The sequence below is a fragment of the Danio rerio genome, chromosome 10 (genome assembly GCF_049306965.1).
Source record: "Danio rerio strain Tuebingen ecotype United States chromosome 10, GRCz12tu, whole genome shotgun sequence".
NCBI lineage: Eukaryota > Metazoa > Chordata > Actinopteri > Cypriniformes > Danionidae > Danio > Danio rerio.
The window spans coordinates 36,631,654-36,650,780 of record NC_133185.1 but is presented as its reverse complement, the minus strand read 5'-3'; the positions used below and the strand labels follow the sequence as shown (position 1 = coordinate 36,650,780).

The window sequence follows — 19,127 nt, the reverse complement described above, 5'->3', positions numbered from 1 at the left end:
TGTTTTCCTGAGTTGCATTAACTGGATTTTCAGGATTCATTTAGTTTCATGTCACTAGTTTGATGCTCCATTATCAAAAAATAAATAAATAACAATCAAAAAAGAGGAGTAAAGATAAGGTGAATCAGCATGAACATGATTGGAATGTAATATGAATATGATTTTGAAATTGCTTTTATATCACAATATGAAAGTCACAATGGAAACCTACTAAGAATGAAATGCACTCGTTGACATTCATTTCCATGCACTGTTTTCATAGATTTATGCAGGAATTATGCAAATTAGGAAATGATGCAAAGATGCCCCTAAAATTGCAATTTGCCTTAATTTAAATGCACATTGCTTGGTTAACCTGAACTTTATGTTGTTGGCTAATAAAAACGCCTGAAATGCATGCTGCTTGATGAACCCACAATTATTTTTGGTTTGTGTGAGGATCTGTACATGCCTTTGCAGGCTGACAGGAAGGAGTCTCAGCGTCTGACCTTGGTGTCTCTAATCATGAATTGTTACACAGTTTCCTGTTAGATCAGACAGAGGGCAGAAAAAAAGCGTCCGCACACCGTCAGCCTGCATGAGCTCAGTATATACTAAACTGACACATCGGTGAGACAACCTGCCACTACACCACGTCGAGTTAAATCGAATGGAAAAAAAGAATAGACACACACTTGTGTTTGGAGCTGAGCCAGGATTCAGAATGATCATTGTCCAATAAAATAACAATAAAAATAAAAATAAAAAAATTACTGAAATATTAATACATGATGTTTCAAATAATTAAAAAAAGTTATTTATTATTTATTTATTAAGTGGAAAACTGTCAACATGTGGTTGAAAATGTTTCCTCAGTGTTTCTCAACCACATTCCCGGAGGACCGCCAGCTCCGCACATTTAACCAAACACACCTGACTCAGATCATCAGCTCATTGGCAGATAATGAAAGATCTGTATTGGGTCTGACAGACAAAGGAAACAATCCAAACATGTAGGCTGCATCCGAAATCGCATACTTCCATACTCTATAGTGTGCTAAAAACAGTAAGCGAGCCTATAATACCTAATTATTAAATTGTTAAAATGACTATAATTAAATATTCTTAAGAATAAAATATTATGTGTTCTTTGGAAGAGTGTACTTGTATTATGATGCTATTATAGTGTCAAAATGGTCTTAAAATAAGAATAATATAGTTTATCGCATTACATTTTGCTGCTATATCTTGTAACACAAAAATCGATCATGACAGGCCTATTGATGATGTGTTTATTGGTGCAAGGGCAGGGCAGGGCAGGGCAACCTGTCACTCATATGAGATCGACCAATAGCAAACAACAATCATTCAATCAATTCCCAATAATAAAAAAAAAGTTCCACGTTTGAGAAGCAGATTTATTTTGGCATTCACCACAAATAAGAAAAAAAAAACAATCACAACTTCCGGCTTTTGAAGACTTGAATGTTCTATTTAGGTCAGTGGGTCTAAACTCGATGGATTTATGTGTATAACTGTGTAATGTTTATTCTTAGCTCATAATGCATGGAAAATTTGTCAACACAAAGACACAATAGAAAGTCAAAAGACAATTGGTGTTGTGTGTGTGTAAAAACAAACAACATCTATAAATATTTCTCAGAGCAATAACAAATCGGCTACATATACATCATTACTGTACAAGCTATGTGATTTAAAAACCTCATCAAGCGGATAAGGCATGTGTTCTTAAAAATGGATTATGATGCCATTACGCTTATATGTGTGTATGTATGTGTGTGTGTGTGTTTCCAAGAATGTCAACAGGCCAGGAAGAGAGTTGGGAAAGTCGCCCACTAGTTTTCTCATGACCCCAGACCGCACTGAGCATGTTCCTCTTGGGACGCAGCACTAAGAGAGGGACTCCTCTTGCTTCCGTATATGGGACATCCTGATACACAACACACCCCATATCTCAAACCCCAACCAACATGGCAGGAATGGAAAATCTCCAACTCCTACTGCAATGACCCCAAAAAGTGTTTGGACACTTAAGACACAAAGATTTCTTACATGAAAGCAATTTCTGATATTAAAAAAGTATGATATTTCTGAAATGTATAGTTAGGGCTGGGTGCTAAAATTATAATAGTAATTACTGTGATTCTGGCTGTGCGATATTAAAGAAAAATTTGATTTGTGATAGAATGCTAAATAATGCAGTATTCAATAAGTGATACAATATTGTAATACCGGTTTCAAAGAAACAACAAACACTTTACAAGGTATACCTGTCCAACTGCTTAACACAAATTTCTAATTAGCCAATCACACAGCAGCAACTCAATGCATTTAGACATGTAGACATGGTCAAGATGAGCTGCTGCAGTTCAATCCGAGCATCAGAATGGAGAAGGAGGGTGATTTAAGTGACTTTGAACAGGTTGCTGGTGCCAGACGGCCTGGTCTGAGTATTTCAGAAACTGCTGATCTACTGGGATTTTCACGCACAACCATTTCTAGGGAATGGCCAGACTAATTCAAGCTGAAAAAAAGGCAACAGTAACTCAAATAACCACTTGTTACAAACGAAGAATGCAGAAGAGTATCTCTGAACGCACAACGCGTTCAACCTTGAGGCAGATGGGCTACAGCAACAGAAGACCACACCAGGAGCCACTTCTGTCAGCTGAGAACAGGAAACAATCTACAATCATCTCAGACTGGTTTCCTGAACATGACAATGAGTCATGAATCTATGGCACGAAGGATTACGGCAGTTCTGAAGGCAAAAAGGGGTCCAACCCAATACTAGTAAGGTGTACCTAATAAAGTGGCCGGTGAGTGTATATTTCATATTATTTTAAGGAAAATAAAAGTATAACTGCAACTTCTAAAAGTGAACGGCCAAGTGAGAAAATGCTAAATAATGCAACAATATTCGATATGCAATACAATATTTTCACATTGGTTTCAAATGATATAACCAACATATAGTTCATATTATTTAGGGAACTTCGGACAGTGAACAGCCATATTATACTGTTGCATAAAACAAATCAGACATTTTAACATAAGTTTAAACAAACTAAAAATAAATAAATTAGTATAACCACCACTTTGCTCCACTTTTTATACAGTTTTACAGAGTTATGTACTGTATACTCTGGTTTACACGGTTATACAGTATATCAACCTGTAATCATCAACATCAGACGAGTCTTCGCTGAGGCCATCTTCCAGCCTCAATCACGGCGAATGAAGCTCTGCACAAGACTTTTGGCCAGCGGAGAAATTAAAATGGTCGTGCCCAACTGAGTCTGGTTCTCAAGGTTTTTTTTTTCTTCACTCCCATCAGGTGAAGTTTTTTTTCCCTCTCCGCTGTCGCCACTGCCTCGCATGGTTCAGGATTGGTAGAGCTACGCATCGATGAATTTGCTCTTCAGTGTTTGAACTCTCAGTAATAATTAAATCACACTGAACTGAGCTAAACTGAACTGAACTGAACTTAAACACTAAAACCTGAACCACACTGTTCCAGTTACTATGATCATTTATGTGAAGCTGCTTTGATACAATCTACATTGTAAAAGCGCTATACAAATAAAGCTGAATTTATGAATTGAACATCAGAAAAACACTTGACACACAGTTAAATTACGATATGCATATAGCAAACCATGTGATATATGTTTTGATAGGTTCAATATAATGTGAAATCCTCATTTCTGAGACCAATTTCCATTGATAAAATAATGCACGTCTGATATATGTTTATGCTTTATATTGAAATAAAACAGTGCTGATATTTTGCACCCCATAAAACTTGCATGGGTTTAGATTTGGTTTAATGTGCATGAGAAGTGTTAAATTGCTTGAATTAAGAGAACGAAACACAAATCTTATGATTTAGTTCAAAGCCATATAAAACAATTCAATTCAATTCAATTCAGCTTTATTTGTATAGCGCTTTTACAATGTAGATTGTGTCAAAGCAGCTTCACATAAATGGTCATAGTAACTGGAACCGTGTGGTTCAGTAACTGGAACAGTGTGGTTCAGGTTTTAGTGTTTAAGTTCAGTTCAGTTCAGTTTAGCTCAGTTCAGTGTGAAAAAAACAGAGCTGACATTCTCAATAGCACTGACAAACAGTATGCATGAATGTTTCCAGTTAGAAAACTATTCATAGATTTACTGTAGTGAATGGTATTGTTGTGGTAGCAATTAAATATGATTTGAGTCATATTACTAATATAAAAGGAGTAATGGAACATAGTTACTGTAGTACTTTTAGCATGAAGCTAGCATTCATGCATTTGTATTTATATTCAGTGGCGCAGTGGGTAGCACGAATGCCTCACAGCAATAAGGTCACTGGCTCGAGCCTTGGCTGGGTCAGTTGGCATTTCTGTTTAGAGTTTGCATGTTCTCTCAATGTTTGCGTGGATTTCCTCCGGGTGCTCTGGTTTCCCCCACATGTCCAAAGACATGCGGTATAGTTGAATTGGGTAAGCTTAATTGACCGTAGTGTATGAGTGTGAATAAGAGTGTATGGATGTTTCCCAGTGATGGGTTGCACAAGGAAAAGCATCCGCTGCTTAAAAGATATGCTGGATAAATTGGCGGTTCATTCTGCTGCAGAGACCCCTGATTAATAAAAGGACTAAGCCGAAAAAAGAAAATAAATGAATGAATGAATGAATGACTTATTCAGTATTCAGGTTAGTGTTTTTTCTTATAATTATGAACAAGATAATTCCGAGGTATTACCTACTGTATGATATTATAGGTGAAAATATTGCAACACTTTAAATCAATTAAAATATTTTTTACTGAACATAATTTTCCATCTGCAACTAGCCAAAGCCTGTTTTGTGATTTGATTAAAACATGAAATTATTTTTTCTATTAAGATTTTTTAAAGGAAAAAAGTCTGCTAAAATGTTTACTCCATACAATATTTATATTGTACCTTACATTTGTAACATTTTTTTCCTGTTGACATGCTTGTTGTGTTTTCACAATAAATATCAGTTTAATGTCAAAATTTGCATTTAAACTCTAAAGCAGGGGTGCCCAAACTTTTTTGTATGAAGGGTCAAATACCAAATCTCATTGAGAGCCGTGGGCCGAAGGTAAATATACCAAACTACATTACATTAAAGTTGCCATGGGTAGTTACATTGACTCCCTTACACTGTTCAAATCAAAACTCAAAACCCACTTATTTAAGGGTGCTTTCACACCTGTGAATCGATTCAGTTGTTCCGAAACAGAGATTACAATTGTTACATTGTTGCTCTTTGCTCTTGGAGCGGTTCGCTTTCACACTGCAAAGTTTCTAATCGGACCAAAAGAGCTAAAACAAGTCACGTGCGAGTAAACTCTCCTTACATTGGTCAGTGTCAGGGTTTATTTTGCAGCGTCCCGCTAAGCTGTCTGGAGAGGTGTTGGTTTGGAGGTGATTGACAGGGTGCGCGCGCCCGACGTGTCTGAGGAGAGACGCGTTGGGGAGGGGTGAGAAGGGTGCGCGACGATGCCTATTTGAGGACCGGGAGGGAGACGGGAGATTACCGGGAGATCATCACTCGTTTGCGGGCATCCTGAGACTCGCGAAACTTCCCGCCCTACTCATAATTCTCTCTTCATATAGCCGTAAGCCTATTACATATCCATAAAACACTGTGATATAACCGCGCTCGGATCGGATCGCTTTCTCACTGCAATCGAACCGCTCCAGGGTTCGTTTCAATCGAGCCGAGACCACCTCATTCAAGCGATCTCGGAGCGATTACTTTGGCGCGGAACAGAGCATGATTGCCCTGTTCACATATGCCAAACGAACCGCGCTAACTGGGCAAACGAGATACGTTCCGAAACAAAAGTGTAGGTGTGAAAGCACCCTAAGATGGCTTTTAATACTTAATTTTATTTGCACTATTGCTGTGTATATTTTATTATTTCTCTTGTTGTTTTATTATTCTTGTTGATTGTACGGTGTCCTTCAGTTGCTAGAAAGGCGCCTTTAAATAAAATGTATTATTATAATTAGTTTCCTTATTTATTTCCTAATATTTCAAAATAAATAAAAAAAACATTACTTTAAACTGTATTATCTAATACAGTCCAACTTTTTAAATGATCACTTTTTGCAACAAAAACATAAACAATCCTATTTATAACACAGTGGAGTTCAATATTGAATACACTAGTCAAGCAGAGTCTGCCTTTGACCTGATTAGCTCATCAAATTCTCTGCATTGTCGGGTGACAGTGTTTATTTAAACATGTACATGTACATTTAACCATGACTGATTTACACTGTTTAAATTAAAACATTCTCCCTCAATTCTCAGATGGCATGGCCAAATCAAAGGTTATCATGGGCCAGCTTTGACCCGCGGGCCCTAGTTTGGACATCTCTGCTCTCAATAAATAAAGATTGAAATTTATTGTGATAATTATCTATATCAACTGATATGAAACATGTTCTTGTGCTCATTTTTGGGTCATATCATCCAGCCCTATGGTTTGTTTTACAGTGTTGTAATAGTTTATCCTGAACATTTGTTCCATGTGTAACAGACTTAAACAGAGATAATCAGATATTTGAGGTACTCGAATACATTTTCATTTACATTTCACAGCAGCAGTATAATTAGTTGCTCCTCTACATCTAAAAATAAAGATAGGACACATAAACACTTCAGCCTGAAATTACTTTCTTCAAACCATGTCGCCAAAAGACCAACAGAGGGTTTTATCAAAAGCCACGCTTTGACTTGTGTACGCTTGCAGAGCCATGCAGGATTACAGTAACTTATGATGTTCTTCTGAACTAATTTTATCCCGACCACCTGGGCTTAACGCAGAAACCTGCGATGGTATTTTCCTCCGCTATTTCATTCCAACAGGCTTAGTAAATCCTCAGTTTGCACTACAAACATGAAACCTGCAGCTCCAAATTTCACATTCTGTTAAACCTTTTCCTGCAGACCAATCACAATTTGCAATTTCCAATTTCTCAGTTGCTTCGTATCCTTAAACAGCAATTAAGTTGTCATTTCTTTCATATCTAATCTATAGTCAAGAAAACACCCTGCTGTTCATCCATTTCACATTATTTTGCACTGCCGAGAAGAGGATGCACCTGCGAAATGAGTGTGTATGTGTGCATGTATGCATGAGAAAACAAAGATCCGTAATCTCAGTTGCCTCATAAGTCAGATCCTGTTACTTACTGTACAACTGCTAGAATCTTACTACGTCACTTGGTTTCAAACAATATGAATTGTTTACTGTATGCTTCACACTCAGAATAATTCAAGGAAAATGACATTACTGCCCAGAAAAGGACTTTGTCAAAGGACTCCTTATAAGCATAAGGCCACACCCAGGCTGAAATGTATCTGGTGTACTGAGGTGTTTTGATAACAGTGCTTTATAAGGGTATGTGACTCATCTATAATTATAAGTGGAATACATATAAATTGCACTTTACATATTTATAATAGTACATAAATTAATACATAATATATATATATATATATATATATATATATATATATATATATATATATATATATATATATATATATATATATATATATATGTTGGTTCATTCTAAGTTAATGTAACTCACAATACATTAATGTTAACCAAGCAAAACTTTGGATTTTAATGATGCATTAGTAGATTTTAAAAAAGAAAGAAGAAAGTCTTATTTGCTGTAATTCGGCTAGAATAAAAGCAGTTTTTAATTTTTTAAACGTCATTTTAGGGACAAAATTATTAGCCCCTTTTAGCTATTTTTTTTCTCAATAGTCTACAGAAAAAAAACATCATTATACAATAACTTGCCTAATTACTATAACCTGCCTGGTTAAATAAATCAGTTATTAGAGATGAGTTATTAAAACTATTAGGTGCTTAAATGTGTTGAAAAAAATCTTCTCTCCTTTAAACAGAAATTGGGGAAAAAAATAAACAGGGAGGCGAATATTTCAGGGGGGGGGGGGGGGGGGGCGAATAATTCTGACTTTAACTGTACATTGATATTGTTCATTCATAGTTAATTTATACATTAACAGAAGCTTATTGTAAAGAGTGACTGGAATATTATACTTTTTTTTTACATTGATATTGTTCATTCTTAGTTCATGTATACATTAATGAAAGTTTTTATTGTAAAGTGTGACTGGAATATCATATATTTTTATGCATATGCATTGATATTGTTTTTTCTTAGTATTCACAGATCAATACTGTTGCCATTATACGTTTAATAATGGTAAAACTTTTCAATAAGGTATATGCTTATAAATTAATGAATTTAAAAACATAAACAGACAATAAACAATGCCTTTATTTGAGTATTTATTCATCTTTGTTAACGTTATTTAATGAAAATGAACTTTTGTTTATGCTAACTTCCCATTAGTAACGCTAAACTATATTCGTAGCTAGTAAATACATTATCAAACATTAACTAATTAAACCAAACTGTGACCTTTATAATCTCTAAACAGCCTTGACAAAACTGAACACAACTAGCTAACCAATCTAATCGCCCGAAATGAGAAAACATGAAGTATTTACGCTACCACAGCAACAGTTTACGCAATGATGTAAAAGCCAGCCTACCTGATGAGAAACAGCAGAGAAACGTGAATATTGACAGGTAGTTGTGAAGTTTTGCTGAAGTTCGTCTCTCCATGGTTCAGCATGTGAAGAAGAGTGTCCTGCGCGCGCGCTGGCCCGTATTAACAGTGCGCGTGAAGTAGATAACGTTTATCTACCAAACAAATCGCTTTCAAGTGTCCAAAACTGAGTGTTCTCCTCAAAACAACGGCACTGTTCACCGCGGGCAGACTGACGCTACATCCAAGCTGGAAAACATCTTTGGCTCTTCGGAATTCAGTGGTATGAGAGTGAACAAGTGTCCGTTTGTTTCGCGCGAATATCCCAGTGGATTCTGTCAGCGCGGGAGTTTCCTTACGCACTAGACACACAGACTGCTGCGAGTGAATAGTGAACACTGCCTGCACTTCAGTCTGAGCGGAATGACTGGGGAGCTGTTGCACCTGCACTCGCGCGAAACGCCCCCCTGCGCGCACTGACACGTCATCAATACAGTTACAGGTGAATTCAGGTTGATGAGACCCCACTGAGCTTACATGGATCTGATGAAATAATTATAGATAGATGATAGATATTATATGGATGGATGGAAAATGTTGTAAACATATAATCTACATTGGATGGATGGATGCATGAATAATGGATGAATGGATGAATGGAAAGATGACAGACAGACAGACAGACAGACAGACAGACAGACAGACAGACAGACAGACAGACAGACAGACAGACAGATAGATAGATAGATAGATAGATAGATAGATAGATAGATAGATAGATAGATAGATAGATAGATAGATAGATAGATAGATAGATAGATAGATAGATAGATAGATAGATAGATAGATAGATAGATAGATAGAATAATCACATAATTAAAACAATTGAAGAATGAATGTTATAACCACAAAATCGTAACGATGGATGGATGAATGGATGGATGGATGAATGGATGGAAAATGTTATGATGACATCATCTAAATAAAGGATAAATTAATGATAGATGGATGGATGGATGGATGGATGGATGGATGGATGGATGGATGGAAAATGTTATAACAACATCATCTAAATGATGGATGGACAAATGGATGGAAAATGTTATAACAACATAATCTTAATAATGGATGGATGGATGGATGGATGGATAGAGGGATGGATGGATGGAAAATGTTATAACGACATCATCAACGATATATAGATAGATAGATAGATAGATAGATAGATAGATAGATAGATAGATAGATAGATAGATAGATAGATAGATAGATAGATAGATAGATAGATAGATAGATAGATAGATATTTTATTAAACTACATAATATATAATAAAATTCTTTTAACATATAATATAAACCAAACTGTATTAATTGTATAAAGTATTCAATCAAACTATTACTTTTTTTATTTTATTTAATCAACCTTCATTTTTTTAAATTGTGCTTTCAATATGGGAACCTAACTTTTTCACTTTTAATCACTGTTTGTTTATCTTTCATTACCAAGTCAAAAAACACTCTATAATGCTTCACAGATCAGTAGTTCATTCATGGTTAATGACTGACCATGAATGCAGTCACAGGTCAAGTCACATAGTGTCAGTTACCCAGGCTGAGTTTCCGAGTTTCATTGAACTCTTTAAAAGACAAAATAAAAAAAAACACAGGCAGGCTGCACGAGTGCTGTTCAGTGAGACAGCAGCACTAATGTTGTGTAAGTTAGTGTATCTCTTGAAATGATAATGCAGCAGGACAGGGAGTGGAGCTCGTCGCCGCAGTACAGTGGCCTCAGCCCTCGGAGGTGAATACCGTATCACTCTTGTGTCTTTAGGATGGCATGTTGCCATGGAAACAGGGCTGAGGTGGATGCGGTCGGACTGCTGGATTATTAGGGGCAGATGAGCTCAGGTCTGTGATTACACCCTGGGCTACTCGGACACGATCATGTGGTTCTGCAGTCAAAGCTAATATCTTAAACACACTGGAGCACCTCGCGGGCAAAGTGCATCTACAAAACATTCAAAGGGCAGGCTGAGCTGGGGTGTTCGGGATGAAATAAACAGATGTTTAAGGCAGGTTTTTTTTATGGGCCTATCAATTTTATGATTCTGTTTTTTTTTTATAACATTTTTTTCAGTCTAATGTAAAGAAAACATTCTCAATACACTTTTAGTTTATCGGTTTGTGTCTTTAGATTTTAATTACATTACTTTTAATTGTCAATTTCTCAAAATAAACAACCACAGACAACCAATAATAAATAACGTACCCACGATAATAAGATTATGCAAGTTCATTATCGCAATATACAGTCTAGTCTATTCTCAGCCAGTCATCTCTTCACAGTAATCATAATGCAAATTGCAGGTTATATGGATTGTACATTTAATCAGCCAACCCAGGCTCATTCTGAAAACGTACACTATTTACATTTCTGGAAAGCACCAAATACATCCCAGAAGCTATGTTTTTATGTAATTTTTGTTTTTGCAAATCACCAGAGGTCAGTGTGCGCTTTTTCAGATCTCAGATTTCTCTTGTGAGTGCCATTCACGCATGCTGTTCTTGAGGCCTCTGTCAACTGACTGAATGACTGACCGATCGACTGACCCACCCTCCTCCTTCCCTAAACCCAACCAAAATTGTTTTCAAAAGCACCAATTGACCCACCCACCCCTTCCCTAAACCCAATCAAAAATTTTCAAAAGCAATCCAGAAAAAGAAAAGCCCTCGCCTGATTTTTACTATGTTTTCAGATTTTACCACATTCTCACCCTGTTATTTAGATGTTTATTTTGTTTTTTGGCTTCTGTTTTTGTCTTACCTGCTTTCTGGAACCATTCTTTACCAGACTCGAACCCTGTCATTGTGATCAACTCCTATGTGTCATACTTCCCCCCGCAGTGGCGTAGCGCAAAATGCGGAGGCCCCCCTGCAGGGATCATTGACAGGGCCCCCAGTTGAGAGGGAGGGGAGGGCGGCAACGCGGGGAAGCAATCACAAATTGAGGAGCGGGGAAGGGAGCGACAACGCGGGGAAGCCTTCACAAACTGAGGAGCGATCACATACTAAGGAGCGATCACAAACCGAGGAGGGGGAAAGGGGCGGTGTGGAGCGACGACGCGGGGAAGCCTTCACAAACTGAGGAGCGATCACAAACCGAAAGCGATGAGAGCGTCAAAGTAGCCAGAAGTCATTCACTTTCAATGAGAACCGGCGGAGAGGAACAGCGCGGCGCGTCTTCTCCGGTGTGAGCGTCGAGGAGAGTCGAAATCAAGTCAACTTTATGGTATGAGCGGCAAGCAATCAAAATGAAGTAGTCCACCGCTTGAGAGGAGTTCAGAGAACACAGACCTGTGAACTTTGGTTCCGACCACAGTTGTTCCCAAGAGTTTGATTATTGCGTTTGACGGATTTTCAATTGTTGAAAATCGCGATGACGTGGGGCTCCCTAATCATGCGGGCAAGTGTAATTATAATTTAGCCTATATTTCATCCACAACTTAGGAGCAAAATTGGTTATGCTGTTGGATTAAAGATAGCTAAATAAATTCAACCTCTCATTTATTTATTCATTCATTTTCTTGCTCGCAATGGTTCAGAATGAACCACCAACTTATCCAGCATATCTTTTACGCAGCGGATGCCCTTCCAGCTTTAACCCAGCACTGAGAAACAATCATAGACACTGATTCACACACAACACTACAAAAAATTTAGCGTACTCAATTCACTTGTACCGCATGTTTTGGACTTGTGGGGGAAACCGGAGCACCCGGAGAAGACCCACGCAAACATGAGGAGAACATGCAAACTCCACACAGAAATGCCAACTGACCCAGCCGGGGCTCAACCCAACAACCTTTTTGCTGTAAGGTGATTGTGCTACCCCCTGCGCCACCGTGCTGCCCCACCTTTCTAACAATTATTTAAAACGATTTAACAACACAAGCACTCAATTTGCTAAAATATTTTAGGTATATCATATCACGTGTGTTAGCTTGTGAATGAGAGAGCAGGCACTGAGCTGCAGAGCGTCAGAGCAGAGGTCATTAATATTCATGACCATTCCAAATATGGTCAAAATGGACTTTCTGATTCTATCTCTGTTTGTAATGCCTCATTCACACTAGCAGAGGGTCTGTGTAGGCAACGTGGAGAATACTACTAGCCCCTGAGCGAGCTGACAGAGGATTACATAAGCTTTACTGGTGCTCCTATTGGCTGTGGCTCAAGAAAGTTGCTCTTCATTTGCATAAAGTTAAAGGATTCTCAACTTTCTTGCGTCGCTCAAAACGACCACCTGGCTTGCGTAGATGGAGGTTGCCGGAAGTCGCCCACTTTCCATTGAAATGAACTAGCTTATCGCTTTGCGAGTCGCTTGTCGTGTGAGCATTTGAAACCATTTGTGGAGAAATTCTGAACTTAGCTAAGCCACCCAGTATATAGATATCAGAAAACATTTTTTTTCATATTGAGTCAATACCCTATATGGCACCTTTAAAGGTACAGTATGTAATTTTCACCACTAGAGGGTGTGTATTCACAACAAACAATGCCACAGTCCACCGCTTCTGACCTTATGTTCACACCGAAAGTGGCGAGAGCGTCAAAGTAGGCAGAAATCATTGAGAGCCGGTGGAGTAAAGCGGCGAGGAGCAGCGCGGCGCGTCTTCGCTGGTGTGGGCGTCGAGGGAGTTGAAATTAGTCAACTCTATGGTAATGAGCTATGACGCGGTTCGGCGGCAAGCAATCAGAATGAAGAAGTCCGCCGCTTAAGAGGAGTTCAGACAACACAGACCTGTGAACTTTGGTTCCGACCAAAGTTGTTCCCAAGGGTTTGATTATTGCACCGGATTTTCAATTATTTACAAGGTTTTCTTACAGGAACATGAATTAAATAAGTTACTGGTTCAGGATATTTTAGCCATATGGACATATTGGATAATTAAGTGGAGCAAAAACACACCACATGCAACTTGATCTTCCATTGTTAAATGAATTTGATAGGAAGTGTGCAGCAATATTACGATAGAAAGCATGATTTATGCAGGAATGTAATTGATATGCTGCAATGGCCCCTTTAAATGCGAGATCAATGTAGCGAATTTTGACGCTCTCGTCGCCGGAGCTGAAGGCAGACAGTGTTGTCGCCAGGGTGGCCAGAGCGACCTTGGACGCTCTCACCGCTTTCGATGTGAACGCACCGTGACTGGTCATGATCATGTGGAGAAGAATGAGAGTTAGAATGCTGCTCTGTGCAGTTTAATAAATCAAGCAACACATTAATGATTCTTTGGTGTTTCACTGTTTTCTATTAAATCAAACTGGAAATTATGAGGGTATGGCATCATTAGCAAGGTGGCATGGATATGTAGATATCAGAGAACAATTTAACGTATTGAATCAGTACCCTTATGGCACATTTAAAGGTACAGTATGTAATTTTTGCCACTAGATGGCGTGTATTCACAACAAACAATGCCACAGTCCACCACCTCTGACTGGTAATGATTATGCGTGTGCGCTGTTTTATCACACTCAATACATTTTAGGGTCCTGGTATAATGCTGTTCTGTGTAGTTTAAAAAAAAATAGACAACAAATTAAAGCTTCTTTGGTGTTTCACTGTTTTCTTTCAAATCAAACTGGAATTTACTAGGACTTGGCATTATTAGGATGGCAGCATGGATATTTAGATATCAGAGAACAATTTAACATATTGAATCAAAACACTTTATTAAATCAATACCCTATGGCACCTTTAAAGGTACAGTATGTACTTTTTGCCACTAGAGGGCGTGTATTTACAACAAACAATGCCACAGTCCACCACTTCTGACTTTATCATGGTGTTTCACTCTTTTCTATCAAATCAAACTGGAAATTGAGGGGTTATGTCATGATTATGATGGTGAAACAGGACAAGGTTTATGTCCCTAGTTAAAAATCTCTATTTCTCTAGATTTTAACATTATTCAAAGCATTTGGTGTAATGTAAGTACACTGGTAGGCAAAATAAATAACACTGCTCTTGTGTTTTTGGCTATTTTAATGAAACAATCTTACATATTGTGCCTTTAATTAAACAATGCCTTATTCGCATATTTAAAAATAACATTTTCTGAGTGTTAATTCCTAATGTATTTCATCAACCGGGCAAGTATGGTGAAAACTATTAGTTAATTATCCCCCCCATTCATCTGCAGTGCTTCGCCTGAAGCTACAATTTCACACACTCCTTCATTTATACTGCATAGAAATGACACAACGCATTAAAAAGCATGCTCTGGAGGACGTTCCCAAGGCAAAGTGAAGCAATTCAGAGCTGTAAATGCAACGTCAGATCAAAGGTCTGTGCTGTTAGTCATACAGGTAGGCTGAATGCAGAGCCACAATCAGCTTACAGCTCTCAGACAAGCAAATAGAAAAGATAATGAAGTGGACATGAGTTTCAGTGTAATTTAGGCCCATCATTTATGACCACACACATCTCACATATAAATCACTAGGAGATAAGATTGAAAAAGTCTTTGTTATTGTTTCACTTTATATACCAGCCTATAGGATATTGTAGTCTGACTCTGAACATACATGTATACATAATTTTGTTTATTGAATTATTACTGATTATCATTTTATATATACATATATTATGACCAAATTATATTCAAAATAAAATTTGTTATTTATTTGTATGTTTGTATATTAAGTTATTCATATGTCTGCAAACATGTATCTGTATTTACTACAAAAAAAAGGCATATTATTTTGTTGTGAAAAAGGGAATATATTTTTTATTATTGTTGTCTCATTTTCTTTGGAAACAATTGTATTTGTTTTGCTTTAGGTGATATATATAAACCAAACTTTTTCTCAAGGGTGATATGTTTCGCATACTAATTCGCATTTTTGCTAAAGTTGATGAAACTTGTCTAAAATGAACATGAGCTCTGCAGCGAAACTTCCTGTGAGCACAGAATTAGCAGTTGAGAAAGTCTTATGCTTTTACTGTTGTTCAGAGAATTCGTAGAAAAAGAGGACGTATGTATGGGTGCGGCCAATGGAGGACTGGAGGATGATTGATAAGTGATGAATTCCACTAAACTCCACCTGTTAATATCAGCTACGTATAAAAGAGTGAATCAGGAATTAAAATTTGTTGCACACCCCTGAATGTAACTCTTGCATTGCATTGAGGATAACAGAATTCTGTGAATTGAATTATTCACTTGTATCCAATAAATTCCTAACTTGTTAAACCTTGAAGAATAACCTCTCCTGACCTTTTTTACAAAACACGCATGAATTTGGTTAAATTATTCCAACAATTTATATATTTCTATAATAATATATCTATACATGAGTTATATTTACTCATTTATTTAAATTTATTATAAGTTATTAATAACTGTAAACTGTAAGATATTAATAACTGCAATTTATATAGGTAATTTTAAGATAATTAACTAACATTTTATTACAAAACCATATTCATAATAACATTTATTTTTATATATTTATTTGTTGAGGCGACACAGTGCCTCACAGCAAGACGGTTGCTGATTCGAGCTCCGGCTGGGTCAGTTGGCATTTCTGTGTGGAGTTTGCATGTTCTCCCCATGTTGGTATGGGTTACCACCGAGTGCTCTGGTTTCCCCTTAAGTCCAAAGAAATGCGCTATAGGTGAATTGGGTAAACTAAACTGACCAGCGTGTGTATGTCCTGGTCCTCCAGGTTGGGGGTTAAGCACTGGCCTAACAACTCACCTCGTAAAAATTAGATGTTACGAAATATCAACATGGTGTGGCTAAATATCAACTTCGATATAAATGGCCCTGGGAGTAAGTAAGTAAATAACATAAAAGCTGAAAATTTTGACTTTTAAGTTATCTGTAATTAAACATTTAAGTTAATTCAATGGAGAGACCACATTTGTTCAACTCAATTAATTGAGTTGTCAGTTTCCCATTACTCAAATGAACTGAGGTAATCACTTTCCCCAAATTATTTGAGTAGTCTCAACTTATTAGGGTTTACAGTGTATAGGTGAAATAAATCAACTAAATTGGCCTTTGTGTGTATAGGTGTTTCCCAGTACTGAGTAGCAGCTGGAAGGGCATCCGCTGTGTGAAACATATGCTGGATAAATTGGCAGTTCATTCCGCAGTGGCGACCCCTGATTAATAAAGAGACTAAGCCGAAAGAAAATGGATGAATATTTATTTGTATATGTTTGAATATTAAGTTTTTTTTACATGTTTAAAAAAAGTTAATCTGTATTCAGTACAAACATTATAAATTATTTATATATTTCTGTAATAATATGTCTATACGTCTATACATTGATTATTTACTCATTTGATTATCTTAAATTTATTAATAATTAAATTAATTAATTAATCTTTGAGATTTTAGTAGATTCATTCATTCATTTTTCTCTGGCTTAGTCCCTTTATTAATCAGGGGTCACCACAGCGGAATCACCCGCCAACTTATCCAGCATATGTTTTACACTGCTGATGCGCTTCCAACTGCAACCCAGTACTGGGAAACATCCATACACACTCATTTACACTTACACACTACGGCCAATTTATTTTATTCAATTCATCTTTAGCGCTTGTCTGTCCTGCCAACTGAACCAGCCAGGACTCGAACCAGCGACCTTCTTGCTGTGAAACGACAGTTCTAACTACTGAGCCATCATGTCACCTAGTAGGAGATTTTAGCAATAAATTTAGATAAACTTCAGACTCCTCACAAAACTCTACACAGAAACGCCAACTGACGCAGCAGGGGCTCGAACAAGCGACCTTCTTGGTGTAAGTCGATCGTGCGACCCACTGTGCCACCATGACCCCACCTTCAGAACATTTAGTTGATTATAAATATTTTAGAAGGCTAAATAAAGATCGAAAATAAAATTAAAAAACACAACTAAGAAGACTATGAATAAGCAGCCATGAGATAAATGTGTTATAATACACTGGGATCGATATACATGTAGGAACACTTACCTTTTACTCAATCAATACTTTAACCAGAGAAATGAATCAATAAAGAAAATAATAAATGTTTGTGGTAAGATTAAAGTGTAGCAACCTCCTCGGGGAGTGTTTTTTTTTCTCTCTGGTCGAGGGAGAAACTCATCTCATATGACAGGCTAAGCAGGGAAATTAGAGTTTGCGTTTGAATTATTGATTCTCTCAGCACATGCTCGACCAACGCCAGCACTTCAGCTACCTTTGCAACACCACAAAAGAGGTTTACTACACAAACAGTTGGAAGTGAAAATGCACACTGTTAAATAAAACACTATAAAGTTTTCTGAATTGTACCATTCACTGCACCGGGGTCAAACTGTACTAATGTACTGCGTGTTTTACGGATTACAAAATGCACTTTACTTCAAACGTTTGACAGGTTCTATAACTTGCACTACTTAGGGGCTCACTATTGCATAATTTACTATTCCGGAAAGTGAAATTAATAGACATTTATTTAATGGGCACATCGTTCTGTCACTAACAGATCTGCTGCGCCATCTGCTGGTCACAAAAACAAACTCAATCTAAATTGCTCTAAACATCACATTAAATAAATAAGGGGCGAGATGATGCCTCAGTGGTTAGCACTGTCGCCTCACAGCAAGAAAATCACTGGTTTGAGTACCGGCTGGGTCAGTTGGCATTTCTTTGTGGAGTTTGCATGTTGTCCTCGTGTGTGTTTTCTTCGGGTGCCCCCTCATCCAAAGACATGCATAAAATAAATTGTAGTGGTGTCCGTGTGTACATGTGAGAATGAATGGGTGTTTTACAGTACTGGGTTGCAGCTGGAAGGGCATTCACTGTGTAAAACATATGCTGGATATGTTGGTGGTTCATTCTGCTGTGGCGATCCCTGATGAATACATGGACTGAGGAGACTAAACAAATAACACTCACTAAACATATTGTATTAATGCACTGTAAAAAATCTTCTTACATTATTTTTTAAGCTGAATCAACAGGACTTTCCAAGTCACCTCAACTTACATCAATTTAAAACATTAAGTTAAACTATACATACCTTAAAAATGTAGTTGAAACCTGATTAGCTTATTAAAATAAGTTAAAGTAACATAAAAACATTTGCTGTCATGACTTTCTGTCATATAATTTTTACTGTGTGGTAACACTTTACAATGAGATCCTATGAACTAAAATTAACTAACAATGTGCTACAGTAATTATATGTTTATGTAAGTTAATGGTGTCATAGCAGCACAGTGACTTTGTGGATAGCACTGTCGCCTCACAAGTAGGTCGCTGTTTGAGTCCCAGCTGGAACAGTTGGCATTTTTGTGTGGAGTTAGTATGCTCTCCCCATGTTTGTGTGGGTTTGCGGCTGGAAGGGCATCCGCTGTGGATAAAACATATACCGGAATAGTTGGTGGTTCTTTCCGATGTGGTGTCCTCTGATAAAAAGGACTAAGCCAAAGGAAAATGAATGAATGAAAAAGGGTGT

The 19,127-nt window shown here is 37.3% G+C and overlaps 1 protein-coding gene across 2 annotated transcripts in view; it reads right to left on the bottom strand.

Annotated features, from left to right (window-relative positions):
• Positions 1 to 9,047, bottom strand: part of esama (endothelial cell adhesion molecule a) — a 90,259-nt gene extending 81,212 nt beyond the window's left edge. Inside the window, exon 1 of one of the 2 annotated variants that reach the window (XM_073914259.1) lies at positions 8,623 to 9,047. In XM_073914259.1, coding sequence (XP_073770360.1) covers positions 8,623 to 8,695 — 73 coding nt within the window. In that variant the 5' untranslated portion in view covers positions 8,696 to 9,047. The remainder of the gene's footprint in view (positions 1 to 8,622) is intronic. The other variant, NM_001115066.2, reaches the window with a different exon arrangement.
• Positions 9,048 to 19,127: the final 10,080 nt, after the last annotated feature.